At 40.3% G+C, this 14,113-nt stretch overlaps 1 protein-coding gene across 1 annotated transcript in view; it reads left to right on the top strand.

Moving 5' to 3' along the window:
* Positions 1-4,591: 4,591 nt before the first annotated feature.
* Positions 4,592-14,113, top strand: part of MMP2 (matrix metallopeptidase 2) — a 51,087-nt gene continuing 41,565 nt past the window's right edge. The window contains exons 1-4 of the mRNA XM_074968597.1: positions 4,592-4,912; positions 9,284-9,510; positions 11,443-11,591; positions 13,740-13,868. Of these exons, the coding sequence (XP_074824698.1) occupies positions 4,760-4,912; positions 9,284-9,510; positions 11,443-11,591; positions 13,740-13,868 (658 nt within the window). The 5' untranslated portion in view covers positions 4,592-4,759. The remainder of the gene's footprint in view (positions 4,913-9,283; positions 9,511-11,442; positions 11,592-13,739; positions 13,869-14,113) is intronic.

Below are 14,113 nucleotides of genomic sequence, written 5' to 3'. Positions count from 1 at the left end.
CTGCACACATATCTACCCCGTTCCCAGCATTGCCTGCCTCACTGTGACTTCGCCCCACTCAGAGCTATTTCTTCCTGGAGGAATAGGATCGGCCCCAGGACCCTGGATCTGAGAAGTGGAGCCACCTGGTGCAGGGGGAGAGGAGGGAAAGGGAAATACAGGATTTATTCTCCCCACTACCCTAAATGTATGATTTACTTGAAAGGATATTGTGACTAGTGTTTTATTACTTTGCTTCCCAGGAGCCTCCCATATTTTAAAAAATATGGTGAGAGGATAGGAACCACAGAAGTGGGGTGAGGTGAACCCTACTTGTGATTTATAATGAGGCACAATGGCATGAGCTGGGACAGGAGCATCCACCTAAACATCATGTTTCCTTGTTCTTCTCAGCAAGTTTCACCATATTCAGTTCAGGCAATACTGAGGTTCCACCAAGGTCATCTCTGGTGTTACCCCACTGATTCCAGTGGTTTTAAGAAAGGGATGGATTTGGCCCACTCTACAAAAGAGAAGGGTGCCTCCATAAATAACTATTTACTATAAATGCAACTGTTTTAACATTCTGATTTTTGAATTATGTGGGCCCATAAAACACAAACTTTTAAATACCACAACACATTCCTAGGTTCCAAGGCCAGAAGGGACAATTGTGATCATTCAGTCTGACCACTTGCTAAGGAAGTTAGATTGGAATTTAAGGAGGCCAGAAATAAACAAACAAGTTGGAATTTGGCCAGAACATGGCAAACACTTGTTGAAAAGCACTACCATAGGATTTTTAACAACAAAAGTGGCTTTTGTCTTATAGCAGTTCTTACAACATAGCGAGTGCCCTTTCACACTATTCTGGATCACTACTGATTTCATACTGACTTAGAAGGAAGAATGTCATTCACTGAAACATTAGCATCATCTCCAAATACCCAGTATTCTTCTGTTTATTAAGGTTCCTAATTTAACATAAGTTGCTGAACAGCTCACCAGCTGAAGTGGTGGAATGTATCTGTTCAACTAATGTCAAAGGTTAGAAGCAACATTTCAGAACAAAGTCTGTGACATCTTTGTTGCCATGTTAATTCAAAGAGGGATTATATAGGGGAATTCATTTCAGTGGGAACCTTCAGCAACACTTGTTGTCAGTGCTGTTGGGAAACAAAAGGGATTTTTCAAACTGCAAGGGATCTCGCATTGCACTCATGAGTTTCCTCATTCCTTTCTGATGCTATATTAATCAAAATGCAATGAGAATGCCTGAGCACTCATTATGTTTCAATGAGGGTTATGAGGGCAACTAGAATGTGCCGGGAAATATTCAGTTTTAAATGGCTGGCGTTACAATACCCTTAGAAAATGAAATACACTAAGCTATATTAAATTAATGTTAAGGGTTCCATGAAAGTAGGAAAATCCTTATGTAATAAGACTACCATAACACCCGACCTGTTGTAAAATGTATCAGTAGATGGAGGATCTCAGAATCCTGAATCACGGATCCTAAAATTTCTACCAACTTAATTAGGGACAAATTAGCAAATGTAACTTGGGATTTCTTAGTTGTTGTTCTTTTATAACTGCATGAGGCCAGATATAAATAGGACCTGCCATTACAAACAGAAGACAAAAGCTGCCCTCCTCAATTTAGCATAGGGCTGTGGAAAATGGGTCCATATTTTTTGTATTGGTGTTTTTGCAGAGTTTAGTGACATGTCCTTGGAGAATGTGGGCGTTCAAGGAAAAGTTAAATTGGGAGGTGTAGTTCCAAACTGGACCAGTGGAGGGAACCGTTCATTGTAACTCCTGTGTGGCAGACCAACTGCAAGGCACACTGAAGCATGAGAGGAAATGAAATGAAGAGGGTGTGGAGGATGTAGAGAGGCAAGTGGCCCTCTCAGCATGGCTGGAGGACATCTCCTGAATTGGGTAAATTGTTGGACAGTCAGAGATGCCCTGTCCAAAGGAGAATTAGGGCAAATCAAGATTCAGAAGAGCTCTGTATAGAAAGGGGAGCTCCAGTACCCACTCTCAGATATTAGCAGGCTATGCAGGGATCTCCTCCCCTCAGCCCTGCTCCACAAAGACCTCATGGCAGCAGCTCCTGGACTGCCCTTCCCCTGGTGGTGGTTCAGCACTTCCTCCTATGCTTCTATTCCTCCAATGGCTGCTCAGCTCCTGAAGTTTGGTTTTTCCTGAGGAAACTAAGCTCATTTCATGAGAGTAGCACTCACTGAGACAGATGCTGCTTCTACGGATTTCACATGGAACCCCATGACCACAGTGAGGTACACATGGCAATTTCTTGCATATCCTTGGGAGACCTTATTGAATTAAGTTTAAGTATCTTTGGGGTCCATTGTATTCAATGCAAAAGTTATGTATTATTGTGGGCCAGGATTTCACATAACATTTCTAGGGGGAGATGTGATGTGAGGCCTGTGAGTTCAAAGACTATACTGAAAATATGCCAGAGCAGAATGGACTTTTGAGACACTAAATGTGAAGTGGATTACCTGAGGACTACCCAGGGAGAGATTAATGCAAATTTCCCACCCGTGGTTATACAAAAACTCAGCCTTTTGAAGCTACACCCTGAAGAGTGGGTCATTGTCTGCTGATCAACGGCCAAGATCAAAGGCCTGAGCTGTATAAAGAAACAGCTGCTTCATCCAGCCTTTGTTTTGGCTCTGAATCTAAGGCCGTTATGAACTTGTAACTACAAGGGTTACAAGGGTACCACGTGGGTTTTGGAGGACTGGCATCTGCCAGAACCTGAGGTTGGAGTTGGGATGACCTCTGGCACGCTTATTATTGTGTCTACAGGTTATTTTATTGTTTTAATATGTTTTCTCTGTAATGCTTTCACCTTAAGAATAAATGTGTTTGCTTAGGAAGAGCTATGTGGCGACCTGTGCCTGCAGGCAATACACTGGGCATAAACTCTGGAGAGAAGAGAAAGTGCACAGCTGGGAATATCACAATGTAAAGCAGGAAACTCTGCAGCCTGGAAAACCCCTGTATCGTAGGGAGAGAGATGCAAGTCTTGGCCCAAGAGGGGTGGCAGCTGGCCATAGGAAGCCTGAGAGTGGGTGCCATTGGTGAACCACAGAGGGCAAGTATAGGTGCAGTTGCCCTGAAACTGTGGCCCAGTTATAAGAGGGTTGTGTTCAGAGACATGGTAAAAGCCCCTTATTCTTTCTGTTGGCATGCAGTTAGCATAATGGCTTGGCAATAGAGCAGATACAAAATGTCCAATATAAAAACTTTTTGTGAACAAATTCCCATTTTTCAAACAGCTGCACTTGGCAAAAAGCACAAGTTCCAGGACATCCTGCAAAAATTGCATTCAGTCGTAATTAGTATGATGCCAATGCAATCTCTGTGGTGCCATTTGGATCACAGGAGCACTGGTGAACACTTTGCGGGCTGTTTCACATTTAACAGAACATATTTTGTGGTTTTCTGTTGATTAGAGTGCACACGGTATGCATGCAGTATTACCAAACCCAGGCATTCAGCATCATGAGTCAGGCCCCAGAAGCCATGAGATTAAAAAAAACCTCATGATTTTTAAACCAAATTATGGGTTCTTTTAGGTTTTTTTATTCCGAGCCTTTAGAGTACACTTGGGTCACATCTTCAAGTTTTTCTCTGCAAGCATAAGGCCTAGAAATTTATTTTTATTTTAAATAAAAGCTGAGATTCACACCTAAGCCTATCACTCCAGGAGCTGGGTCTTTAAGAAAATTGTTGAATATCATGAGACTTGTGATAAAACCATGAGAGTTGGCCGCACTGTGCATGAGATAAAAATGAAAAGTACCCATGAGTGTGGCCAAGTGAGGTTGCACTGGTACAGTTACACCGATGGATAAAATCCCTAGCATAGACAAGGTCTGGATCCCACTGCATCCACATGAGATTGCTATTGTATCTGCAAAATCAGCCTGACTGTAACTGTACTGAGAGAAGGAGAGAATGTACTTTGCTTTCAGAGGACAAAGCCACATGTCGGTTATACAGGTTATCCCAAAGGAGTGTTGATAAAAATTTTATATCACATACTATGTGTTCTGTACATGCCAGAGAGGGAGTCCCAATGAGTCCTGTGTGCATGGATCCATGGTTCATGTAGCCTGATCAGGAGTGTAACAAGACTTCTCTCTCCTGTGTTGGTGTACAATCTAACTCCAAATGTAGCCCAAAATGTTTACTAAAATGCACCCTAATGTATTGAGACACACAGGACTGAAGCATGTTTGGGGCAAGAAAATAGTTTGAACAAAATGATGCAAATACCAAACCTTAAAAAAAAATCCTTAGGCTTTATTTTTAAAATTTACTAATCATGCATATGATACCTCATCAGCAATTAATCTTCGGCCAGATTTTGTTCCCAGTTGCACTTGGGCAAACCTAGGGCTTGAATGTAATTAAATGAGGGCAGAATTTGGCCTTTTGTCTCTTTCAGCCTAAATCACTATATCTGCCTGTGGCTACCTTAAAATCACAGCAAATCACATCTGGTAACTGCCCTTTTTCTCATGTTTCCACTGGTTTTCAGACTTCCTCTTGTGGTAGCTTGAGACTGCGCATCTGGATGTTTTAAACATACAAAGGAATTGCTAGAGCAAGCAAAAGGGGAAACGGTGCAGAGAGTTAAGATGTGCCGATAAGCAACTGGTGGACTGTGCAGCTAAAGTGACCGACAGTCCGTGAGGAGAAATCTCTTTGCAAAGAGGGTAACTCAGGTTCAGGCAAAATGAAGACTCACATTGTTTTTAGCCTTTTTGCCTTCATTTTTAAAGTACTCGTGCTCCAGTTATATTTTTTTCACCAAACTTTAGCTGCACCTTCCCCAATCATTAAGTTTCCTGGAGACAGCTCCCCCAAAACAGACAAAGAACTAGCAGTGGTAAGTTTTGGTTTTTGCTTCAGATTGATATTGTTGTTCTCCATAGCAGATGTTTCTTTCTAGTTTCAGCTGAGACTAGGGAATGACTGACTGTAGCCTTTTCTCTCTAGAGTCTCTGGAAGGGAGAGCTGGCTAACAAGGATATCAGCTTTCATATGCAAAAGCTAGAGCCAAATAATGTTTCCTCTCTTAAAATTTTTAAAGCCAGAACGGAGAGTCTTTTTTTCCCCCACTCTGAAATCTGAATATGTCAGAAGAATACTTTCATTAATTGCTGTGACTTTCACTAAAGTGGTAAAGGGGGGTGGGGGGGGGAGAGAAATAGATAAATTTAAATTCAAAGTAAATAAAATGGAATAGAAAAATATAGGAAAACACTTACATAAACATGAACTTATTGTTTGCAGTTTCCACAGCTTTTCAAAAGTTTGTTTTTCCTGCTGTTTACTATGCATTGCATAAGCACAGCTTTAAGGGACAATTATAGCTTAAAGCTGTTCTGAGCTTCAAAGAAGATAATGACTAGTTCTAACTTTGCAATATACTTTCCTAAGCCAAATTCAATCCAGAACAAAGGAAAGAGTTTGGGATTTCTGAATTTGACACTAGCAAGTTATGGATATGTAGGATTTTATCCTAACCTTATTGTAACCCTGTGGACCTTCTTAAAATGATATAATGGGGAAATCCATTTTAGGGGAGACTGAGATAGATTATCCTTATTTTAGCATATAAATTATAGACATTTCTCTTCTTCAACAGTAAATCCATTTTAAGGAAGATTGAGATAGATTATTCTTATTTTAGCATGTAAATGATAGAAAGTTGGTCCCTCTTTCTTTAGGAGTTGATGTGCATCTCAGGGAAACTTGCCAGGCAGAAGGGAGGTTTGGGGACAAGGGGTGGAGAATTTCCAAAAGGGGGTGGAGATGTTAGCAAAAGCAAGCTAACTGACCCAAAATAGCAATTTCCAGTCTTGGCTCTCACGGGACAAATCACCAAAGGTTTTACTGACCTTGGCAGCATGACAATGGGTCATATATTTCTAACGGTACCTCAACTGTTCTTAAATACTCTCTCCATTTTGTTAGACACAGTCAGGCTTTTATTGAATAATGGTAATCATCTCATCTGCATTTCATTCAGCAAACTGATTTATTGTGTATATTCCAAGGAAAATCACCGGCTGCTTGAATGTGTGAGTTCTTCTTGGTTTCTCTTGTAGTATTCCTAGACAATGCTACATGACTAGGTTTTCCTTGGGCCTTGGATCTGAGTAAACTTACGGCTCAGCATCAGAACCTAGATCAATATTTTGCAGCTGGACTCTATTTCTATGATGGCCTGAATCAAAACCCCAGAGAACCACACTTCCCTCCTGACTTTGAGAGAGGTGAATTTTGTAGCTCAGGCCAAGATATAATTTACATTACTAAAAGCCTGTTCTCATAGAGAAGCTGGCTGTGTTCATTTCTCTTCAACCCTAACTCCATTGTAGGGAAGATTGATATGGGTTATCCTGATTTATATTTTAGCTAGTAAATACCTTTATTGTGCCTCTTTGTTCTTATTGTTCAGCTATGTCCCAAACTATAGTATATGGGAACAGAAGCACCCTGCCCCTTCAGACTGCCTATAAACTTTTGCCCCATATACCCTAGTTTTGAGACCATGGCACATAGTTGAGAGTTAAGGACAGAGGCATGATCAGGATATTTACATGCCAATATGAAAATCAGGGTAACCTATCCCAAGTGCTGATATGGGTAAAATGTGGTGTTGAACCATTTCACATGAAGCTAATAGGCCCCATTAACTATGCTCTGGTGGAAGGAACCTCATGGTGGCAGAACAGCATGAAGAATTTGCATAAGATTTGTTTGTTAATTTATATGCTGATGCAATGGTCTCCAGAGCAAAAATGCCACCTCAGACTTGTGTCTCATCAAATCTTATAGCTAAGCAGGGTCAAACCTGGTCAGTACTTGAATGAAGCACCTTCAGAGGAACCCAAGTTGTTGCACAAAGTTAGTATATTGCAACCTTCCTTCTGAGTCAATAGTGAACTATTTCCTTGGCACGGTGATATGGGGTGCTGAGTTGGTGGACATGCCAGCTTTCTGATGAGGTCCAGGCCCTGACCACTTTTAGTCATTAAAAAAATCCCTTGCTACTTTTTCCTGTTGTAGGGATGTTTCTTGTCTAAACTCAACTAGAATAACTGTATTCTAGCTGCCATGTTTTCTGTTGGTTTAGGATGGTTCTTCACTTTTTGAACACAGCACATACCCTGCCTTCCATTCTACAATGTGTGTCAGGAATGGCTGAAATGATCCTTTTATACACACGCTCAGAACCTGCACAGAGATTTGCAGACAACAGACTTCAACATGGAGTTCCACTGAAGTCAATGAGTCTCTACACAAAAGTGTAGGTTCCTCAAGGATCACTTTGTGAGATCAGGGCGATTAGTTTGTAGCTAGTTTGTCAAGGCATTTGGGATCTTTGGATGAAAGTTATGGTCTAAATATCAGTTAGTCATTATTATTATAACAGATGTACCCAAACCAATATCCTCAATATGTATCTGAACACCATCAAACTTTAGTAGGGATATCCATTCCCAAATTGGAACATAGTACCTAATCCAAATCCCATAGTTGGTCCAGTTTCTGTTATAAGTCAAACCAGTCCCCCAGGACTGAACACCTTGAGCTATGAAGATTAGGTAGGGCTTTTGAAATCCATCTCTGGATCCAAATTTTGAAGCTAAGCCCTCTAATTATAATTTAAATTAACAGCCTTTTGTGTACCCACTTCTGTTTGCTTTGCATCATATAATAGCATGCACTGTATGTTTCAGAAATAGTTTAAAGTCTTCTAAAAGCTCCAGGAGGGGAAAGGAGAGTACTTTGAAAGGGGAAATGAAGGATCAAGTTTTGAAACTCAGAATAGGACTGCTACACAATGTTTTATGTATTATTTTATGGCAGCTTCCACAATATGGTAGGTGATTTCCAGACATTCAAACAGGGATAGTCTCTGCCCCAAGAAGCTCACAGTGAGACAGACCAGGAAATTATGGGTTAGGGTAAGGGAAGCATAAAATAGGGATTTGCTTTTTTGGTTGGTAGGTTGGTTAGTTAATGCTATGCATATACACATTTGGGGGAGGAAAACACACACCTTAAAAGGATAATCATAACAACAATGGTATGCCTAATTCTTGTGTTAAACAGAGGTATCCAGTTAATCAGCATACAGACGAATGGTAGGACTTCTTAACTGGGATGATTGCTAGGAAACAGACTGAGTGTAATGCACGTCAGTGATTAGACACAACAGGCCACAAAAGGCATACCCTCATCCATTTTAAATGGAAAGTTATTTCCAAGTGATAAACGAAGCAAACCAGTACCTTACATGCCCTTTTGTTCTCTTCATGTGTTTTAACCGTACAAGGGCTGATGAATGAATCAAATTTATGAAAATAGAGTTGTTTCTATAGAACAATGTAGAGGAAACACAGTGAGAAGGAAAAATGGGTAAGTGCTGCCCTTTGTGTTTCTTTACAATTCATCATGAAGCCTGAATGTTGTTTCTTAAAGAAAGACTACTTTGTGGCCTGTTTGTTACCATGGACATATCAGGAAGGTCAAGGTTAGTCTTTCCTTGTTCTGCTAGAGGACTTAGAGGAGGTTTCAGAGATGTGGATTGTGCGCTTCTCGTATTTGATTGTATGGGGGGAACAGTAAGTGAAGCTTTAGCAGACTTCTTTTCTTCCAACTGTTTCTCAAGCATTTGAGTTAAATAGAGGAACAAAAAACAAATCTAAAACCCCAGTCAGTTCTAACAGTCTGAATAAAAAGCACTTTCCCTCTTAATTAATATGGTTCCATTGGTTTCCGTTGATATCATGACCTGAGAGTTCTTCAATCATCCATAGACTCTTCCAGGAAAAAAAGGATAGACAAAACCTGAAACTCTAAAGTATAAAACAAGCAGGTTTATACACAATAAAGAAACCCATAAAAGATGAACCCATCATTTCCTTTGTAGTTCATTTTTAAGGCTTTGAGCTCTGCTTTTTATAAAGCAATTCATGAAATAAAGACAACAAAGTGTTCCAATATGTTTCTAATAACTGGAACGATTGCTTAATTTAGCAGTATTTTGTGTCCCAGGAGGTCTGTGTCAACTAAGAAGATTATCTGAATGTTGGTTGTTAACATGGTAATTTTAAAAAAACCTTACAAAGTATAGACAGAAAAGTTAACATGCAGTGTCAATAATTGTAGGGATGTCTCTCCGGTTGCAGAGTTTTGAAACCTTTGTTACTCTGTGCGTTTTTTTCCTTTTTCTTTTTTAAAGCAATACCTGAATACATACTATGGGTGCCCAAAAGACAACTGCAATTTATTCGTGCTGAAAGATACTTTGAAGAAAATGCAGAAATTCTTTGGGCTGCCTGAAACAGGAGATCTGGATCAAAACACTATTGAGACGATGAAGAAGCCCCGCTGTGGTAATCCAGATGTGGCTAATTATAACTTTTTTCCAAGAAAGCCAAAATGGGAAAAAAATCAGATAACGTACAGGTAATGCCTTAGTAATATTGCTTTTTCACAAACTTAGGATGCCTTGAGAATTGAAGTGCTGCAATGTGGCATTTAGAAATGGAGGAATTTTTTAGTGGCCTGAGCTCCAGACTTTGAACCAGGGATCTCCAAATTATAATCCCTTTGTGTGTGGACAACCACTGGAAAATGTCTGTGAATCCCCAGAATTTAAAGTTTAATGAACATTCATCCAAAATGTGTGCCATAAATTCAAGGAGAGAAAGGATTGTCTTGTTGTTAAAGTGGAGGAGATCTGAGTTTTATTTTGTTCTGCTGCAAACTTCCTCTGAAATTTTGGGCAAGTCATTTAATCTCACCTCTGTCTGTACAATAGGCATAATAGTATTCCTGACTGCACTGGATAATTATGGGGATAAACCCAACAGTGTTCAGAAACTATGGCAATGAAGACCAGAAGCTACTAAAACAAAGGCATTAAAATTATTCCCTTTTTACTGCTCTTTAGTGTCTAATCTTAAGATTTTTCATCCAGTCAGGGGCCTGAAGGAATACCATGTGACTTTAGTAGCTCGTCTTAAATAAGGAATAATGAGTAGCCAATAGTGGAAGTGAACAGTTTTCAAACAACATGGAGGCTGAACATTTTTCACCCAAGTGTGAATACTTATGAATGACAAGGCCCTTACAGACCCAGACTGGTTCATGAAAAACTTGCAAAGGTGAGGGAAAGAGGGAGAAAGGATTAATATTCCTCACAACAATTTGACCAGCTTTATTTATGACTGTGAGGCATTCTGTCTAAGAAGCAGCAAACGTATTTCATAGATGATAAAACCACAAAGAATTACGGTCTGATCCTGCTTCTGTTTAAATCAATGGCCAAACTCCCACTGACTTCAGTTGTCCAAGATGAGGCTCTTAATGAGGGGATCAGAAATCCTCACAGATTCCTCCTAGCTGCTTTTCTATTTGTGTTCATCCTTCTTTGGCCAGGGGGTTCAGAGCATCCTTCATAGTGTGAGTAGCCCAGCGAACTCTGGAGAACATTGTGGTAGATTTACAGGCCTTCTTTTGCCGACGTGCTCCAGATGATATCATCCCACTGCAGTAATCCCAGACACAAAGCCGATCCAGTAACCACAAGAAGCCGCACGGTGTTGGAAGCTTTTCTTTAGCAGGAAGATCATTGTCTGAAATGAGATGCATGAATAAGTCCCGGTCAGCATAAATCAAGATGAAGAAAGAGGTGCACTTGTGAGCTGTCCCTCTATTTTATGTGCTTGTGTCTCCCCTTCTCAGTCTTCTCGGTCTGTACCACATCCCTGATGGCAGGGTTGCTGGGCATACCGGCAAGGAATTAACTATCATTTAGTTGACCGAAAACATGACTAAGAACAAAAAGGTGATTTTTAAGCTTAAGGGGCAAAGTACCCATTTTTGGAGCTCCAAATTGCTTCTGGTAGTTAGGAGGCTCCCAAAATTCTGATGACTCAGTGGGTGCTTGTGTACACATATGTCTAATAGGATGATATGACTGGAAGGATCTTTAATTCTAGTGAAGCAAAATATTGTTAGCTATGGCTCTTCCAGTATGCCAGCTCTGACATACAATCCATATTCTTAGTTCAGAGTGCATTAAAAATGTAAGTACTACAGACACTGGTCAAATTACCGCTTATGTATGATGCTGCTTCCTGCAGTGTCCTCATTCTTAAAGGAAATATCAGTAACTCTCTGGCAGATTATTAGAGATTGTTCCCAACAAATTCTCAATACCCCTGAGCCTGGGGAATGTCCCGATCTTTTTTGCACAGTTGGCACCTCCCTTTACCAAAGGACTTAATTTCACTGGTACTTTCAATACTTTAAACAGCAAGCTGTAAAGATCAGCACATTTATGTGTTGTTTAATTTTTGAGACGGTGATTTTTTTTTTCCTTTTACCGTTAAGGATTTTAGGGTATACACCGGATTTGGACTCTGAAACAGTAGACGATGCCTTTGCCCGAGCCTTTAAAGTCTGGAGTGATGTCACACCACTGTCATTTTCCCGAATTAATGATGGAGAAGCGGACATTATGATTAATTTTGGACGATGGGGTATATTTTCTATTTTTACATATGCTTTTGGTTTTCTTCCTTCCATTAATCCTCAGTATTGGAATGACCTACCTCAAGTGAGCACTCCAATGAGCCTTTCTGGCAAACCATGACCTAGTTTCCACTTGGTTTGTACAGACTATGTCAGATTTCACAAAGGGGTGTGTGTGCGTGTGTGTGTGTGTGCATACACATACACCTTTGATTTATCTGTTACAAGAGAATTGCTAGGGGACAAAAAATATTTCTGAATTTAAACTATCAGTAATAGAAACTGGGAAATATTGGGGCAGATCCTTAGCGGATGTGAATTGGCATAGGTCCACTGAAGTGAATGGAATGATATTATACTGTTAATTTATAAATCTCTGCTAGGTTTTCAAACGTCTTCAAAGGTTATTTGCAGAGGGTAGACTATTCTAATACTCCTAGACACTACAGATGAATTGGGACATGGCATCTGAACTTCACACTTAGCCTCTATTTACTTTTATGGGCTGAACTGAGGCCCTTAATCCAAACATAGTTAGCTTTGGGGAGTTCCGAAATCTAGATCTGAACAGTCAGTGTTATTAGACTTGATCCAGTTTGATTTGTTAATTTTACTTCACACAGAAAGAGCCTGGGTTTCATAAGGGACCTCTGGCATTTTAACCAACAACCTGTAGAGAGCCATATACTTTTTAATAAATATATTCACATGTTCAGTATTTTGGGAGACGGCATTTGGAACCAAAGGGAACAGCTCATGGAAAAGCTAAACTCTCTGAGGAGGTCTGTGTTTCAAGCTTGTTTTCTTTGCTTAAGTTAGTGATGGGTCAACCTCAGAAGGCTCAGAGATGGATAAGCACCCAAAATTTCTGATTCTTACCAGGCCTGTTTGGTCCACAAAACTGAAGTCTCACAAAATCCAGAGTGCTCATGCTGATTTTAGTACCTCTTGATTACAGCAGCCCAGAAATAGCACAAGAATTGCTTCCCCTATAGTATTTTATACTTAAGTATACAATATAGACATGTTTCAGTTCTTTGTAATCACTGTTCACACCCCTGTGTGTCAAAGTCAAACTGGTGGGGACCCTATACAGCATTTTGTTGTTGTTGTTCACAAGTTTTCTCAAACCGAGTCTTTACTGATGAAGACTAATGCCTGATACATGGGAATATTGGGGAGAAGAAACTCCATTAATGTCAATGGAGTGAGGCCAGCACAAAATAGGTGCAATGGAAAAGAGACTCCAGCCTGCGTATTTAGGGCTTCTGTCAAATGGCAACACATCAGACCAAAAGGCTTTTAGTGATGTAACTAGAGGCACTGGCAGCTTCGGTGGTCAGGTCACTGTGGTGAGAGAGCTGTGAATAACAGGGTTATGCCCTTGCCAGCTTGCGTTACCCAAGTGTGGTGAGCTTCCAAGAAAAGCCTTCAGTGTAGTAACAGGAGAACTACTGAAAAGGCAGTTGCCCAGCAAGCGGGCTGAGGCTAGGCATGGTTGATGTGGAAGTAGGATGGGCTGAACCACAGACATCGGGACACTGAATAGCAGTCAGCTTTTCAGGGATTCGCTACTGAGAAAAATGAAGCTAATTTGCCTTCCTGTGAGCAGCACTGGTAGCCTGTGCAAAGAGAAGGGGACATACAGGGGAAGATAGCAGAGTACATTGTAAATGAATAGCTTGCTGAGTAACTGACTAAAGGAGCCTGCAAAGACAAATAGGTCCTCATGCCTGATGCTGTCAGTTGCAGACTGACAAGGACAGTTATATTCCTCTGAAAATATCACTTAACTACAATGTATATTTTACTGTTCTCACCAGTCAAAATCAAGAACATATCATGGATGTGTATAGCACAGTGTAATGTGTGAGTATCTCACAGAGCTTCACTAACTCCGGAGTACCTTCCAAATATCCTTAGTGCATATAAAGAAACATGCTGTAATACACACACTAATCTTGTGTGCTTTCTTTTTTATATGAAACAGTTTCCTCTCCTAGGGTCCAATCCTGCAAACTTTCTGCATATGATGTATTCCCAGTGATGTCTTCATTGGGAATACCCATGTGACTATCTTTACTCACGACTGTGTTTGCAGGGTTGGGCCCATTATAACTTGTAAGTGCCCCTCTTCTGTGTTTTCTCTTGTGCAGAGCATGGTGATGGATATCCATTTGATGGCAAGGATGGCCTCCTAGCTCATGCTTTTGCACCTGGGCCAGGTGTTGGAGGTGACTCCCATTTTGATGATGATGAACAGTGGACTCTGGGAGAGGGACAAGGTACCCAAACATTTTAATGTTTCAAAGCATTTGAAATATAGACTGCTGTGTCTTAAATGGTGGCCAGAGATCTGTTACTGAAATGACTTAAGTAGTAAATGCTAGAACAGACCTATGACTCTGGAAGCTGATGGTTATGCATTTTAATAATTTGAAATTCTGCTTTTATTGAACGTTTATATAACTTTTTAGAAAAAGTTGAATATTTCTCCCCAAAATTAGAATTAATTATGGACCTGATCCTG

The sequence above is a fragment of the Natator depressus genome, chromosome 12 (genome assembly GCF_965152275.1).
Source record: "Natator depressus isolate rNatDep1 chromosome 12, rNatDep2.hap1, whole genome shotgun sequence".
Classification (NCBI taxonomy): Eukaryota; Metazoa; Chordata; order Testudines; family Cheloniidae; genus Natator; species Natator depressus.
The sequence above is the reverse complement of the archived record's forward strand: the minus strand, read 5'-3'. Positions and strand labels throughout refer to the sequence as shown.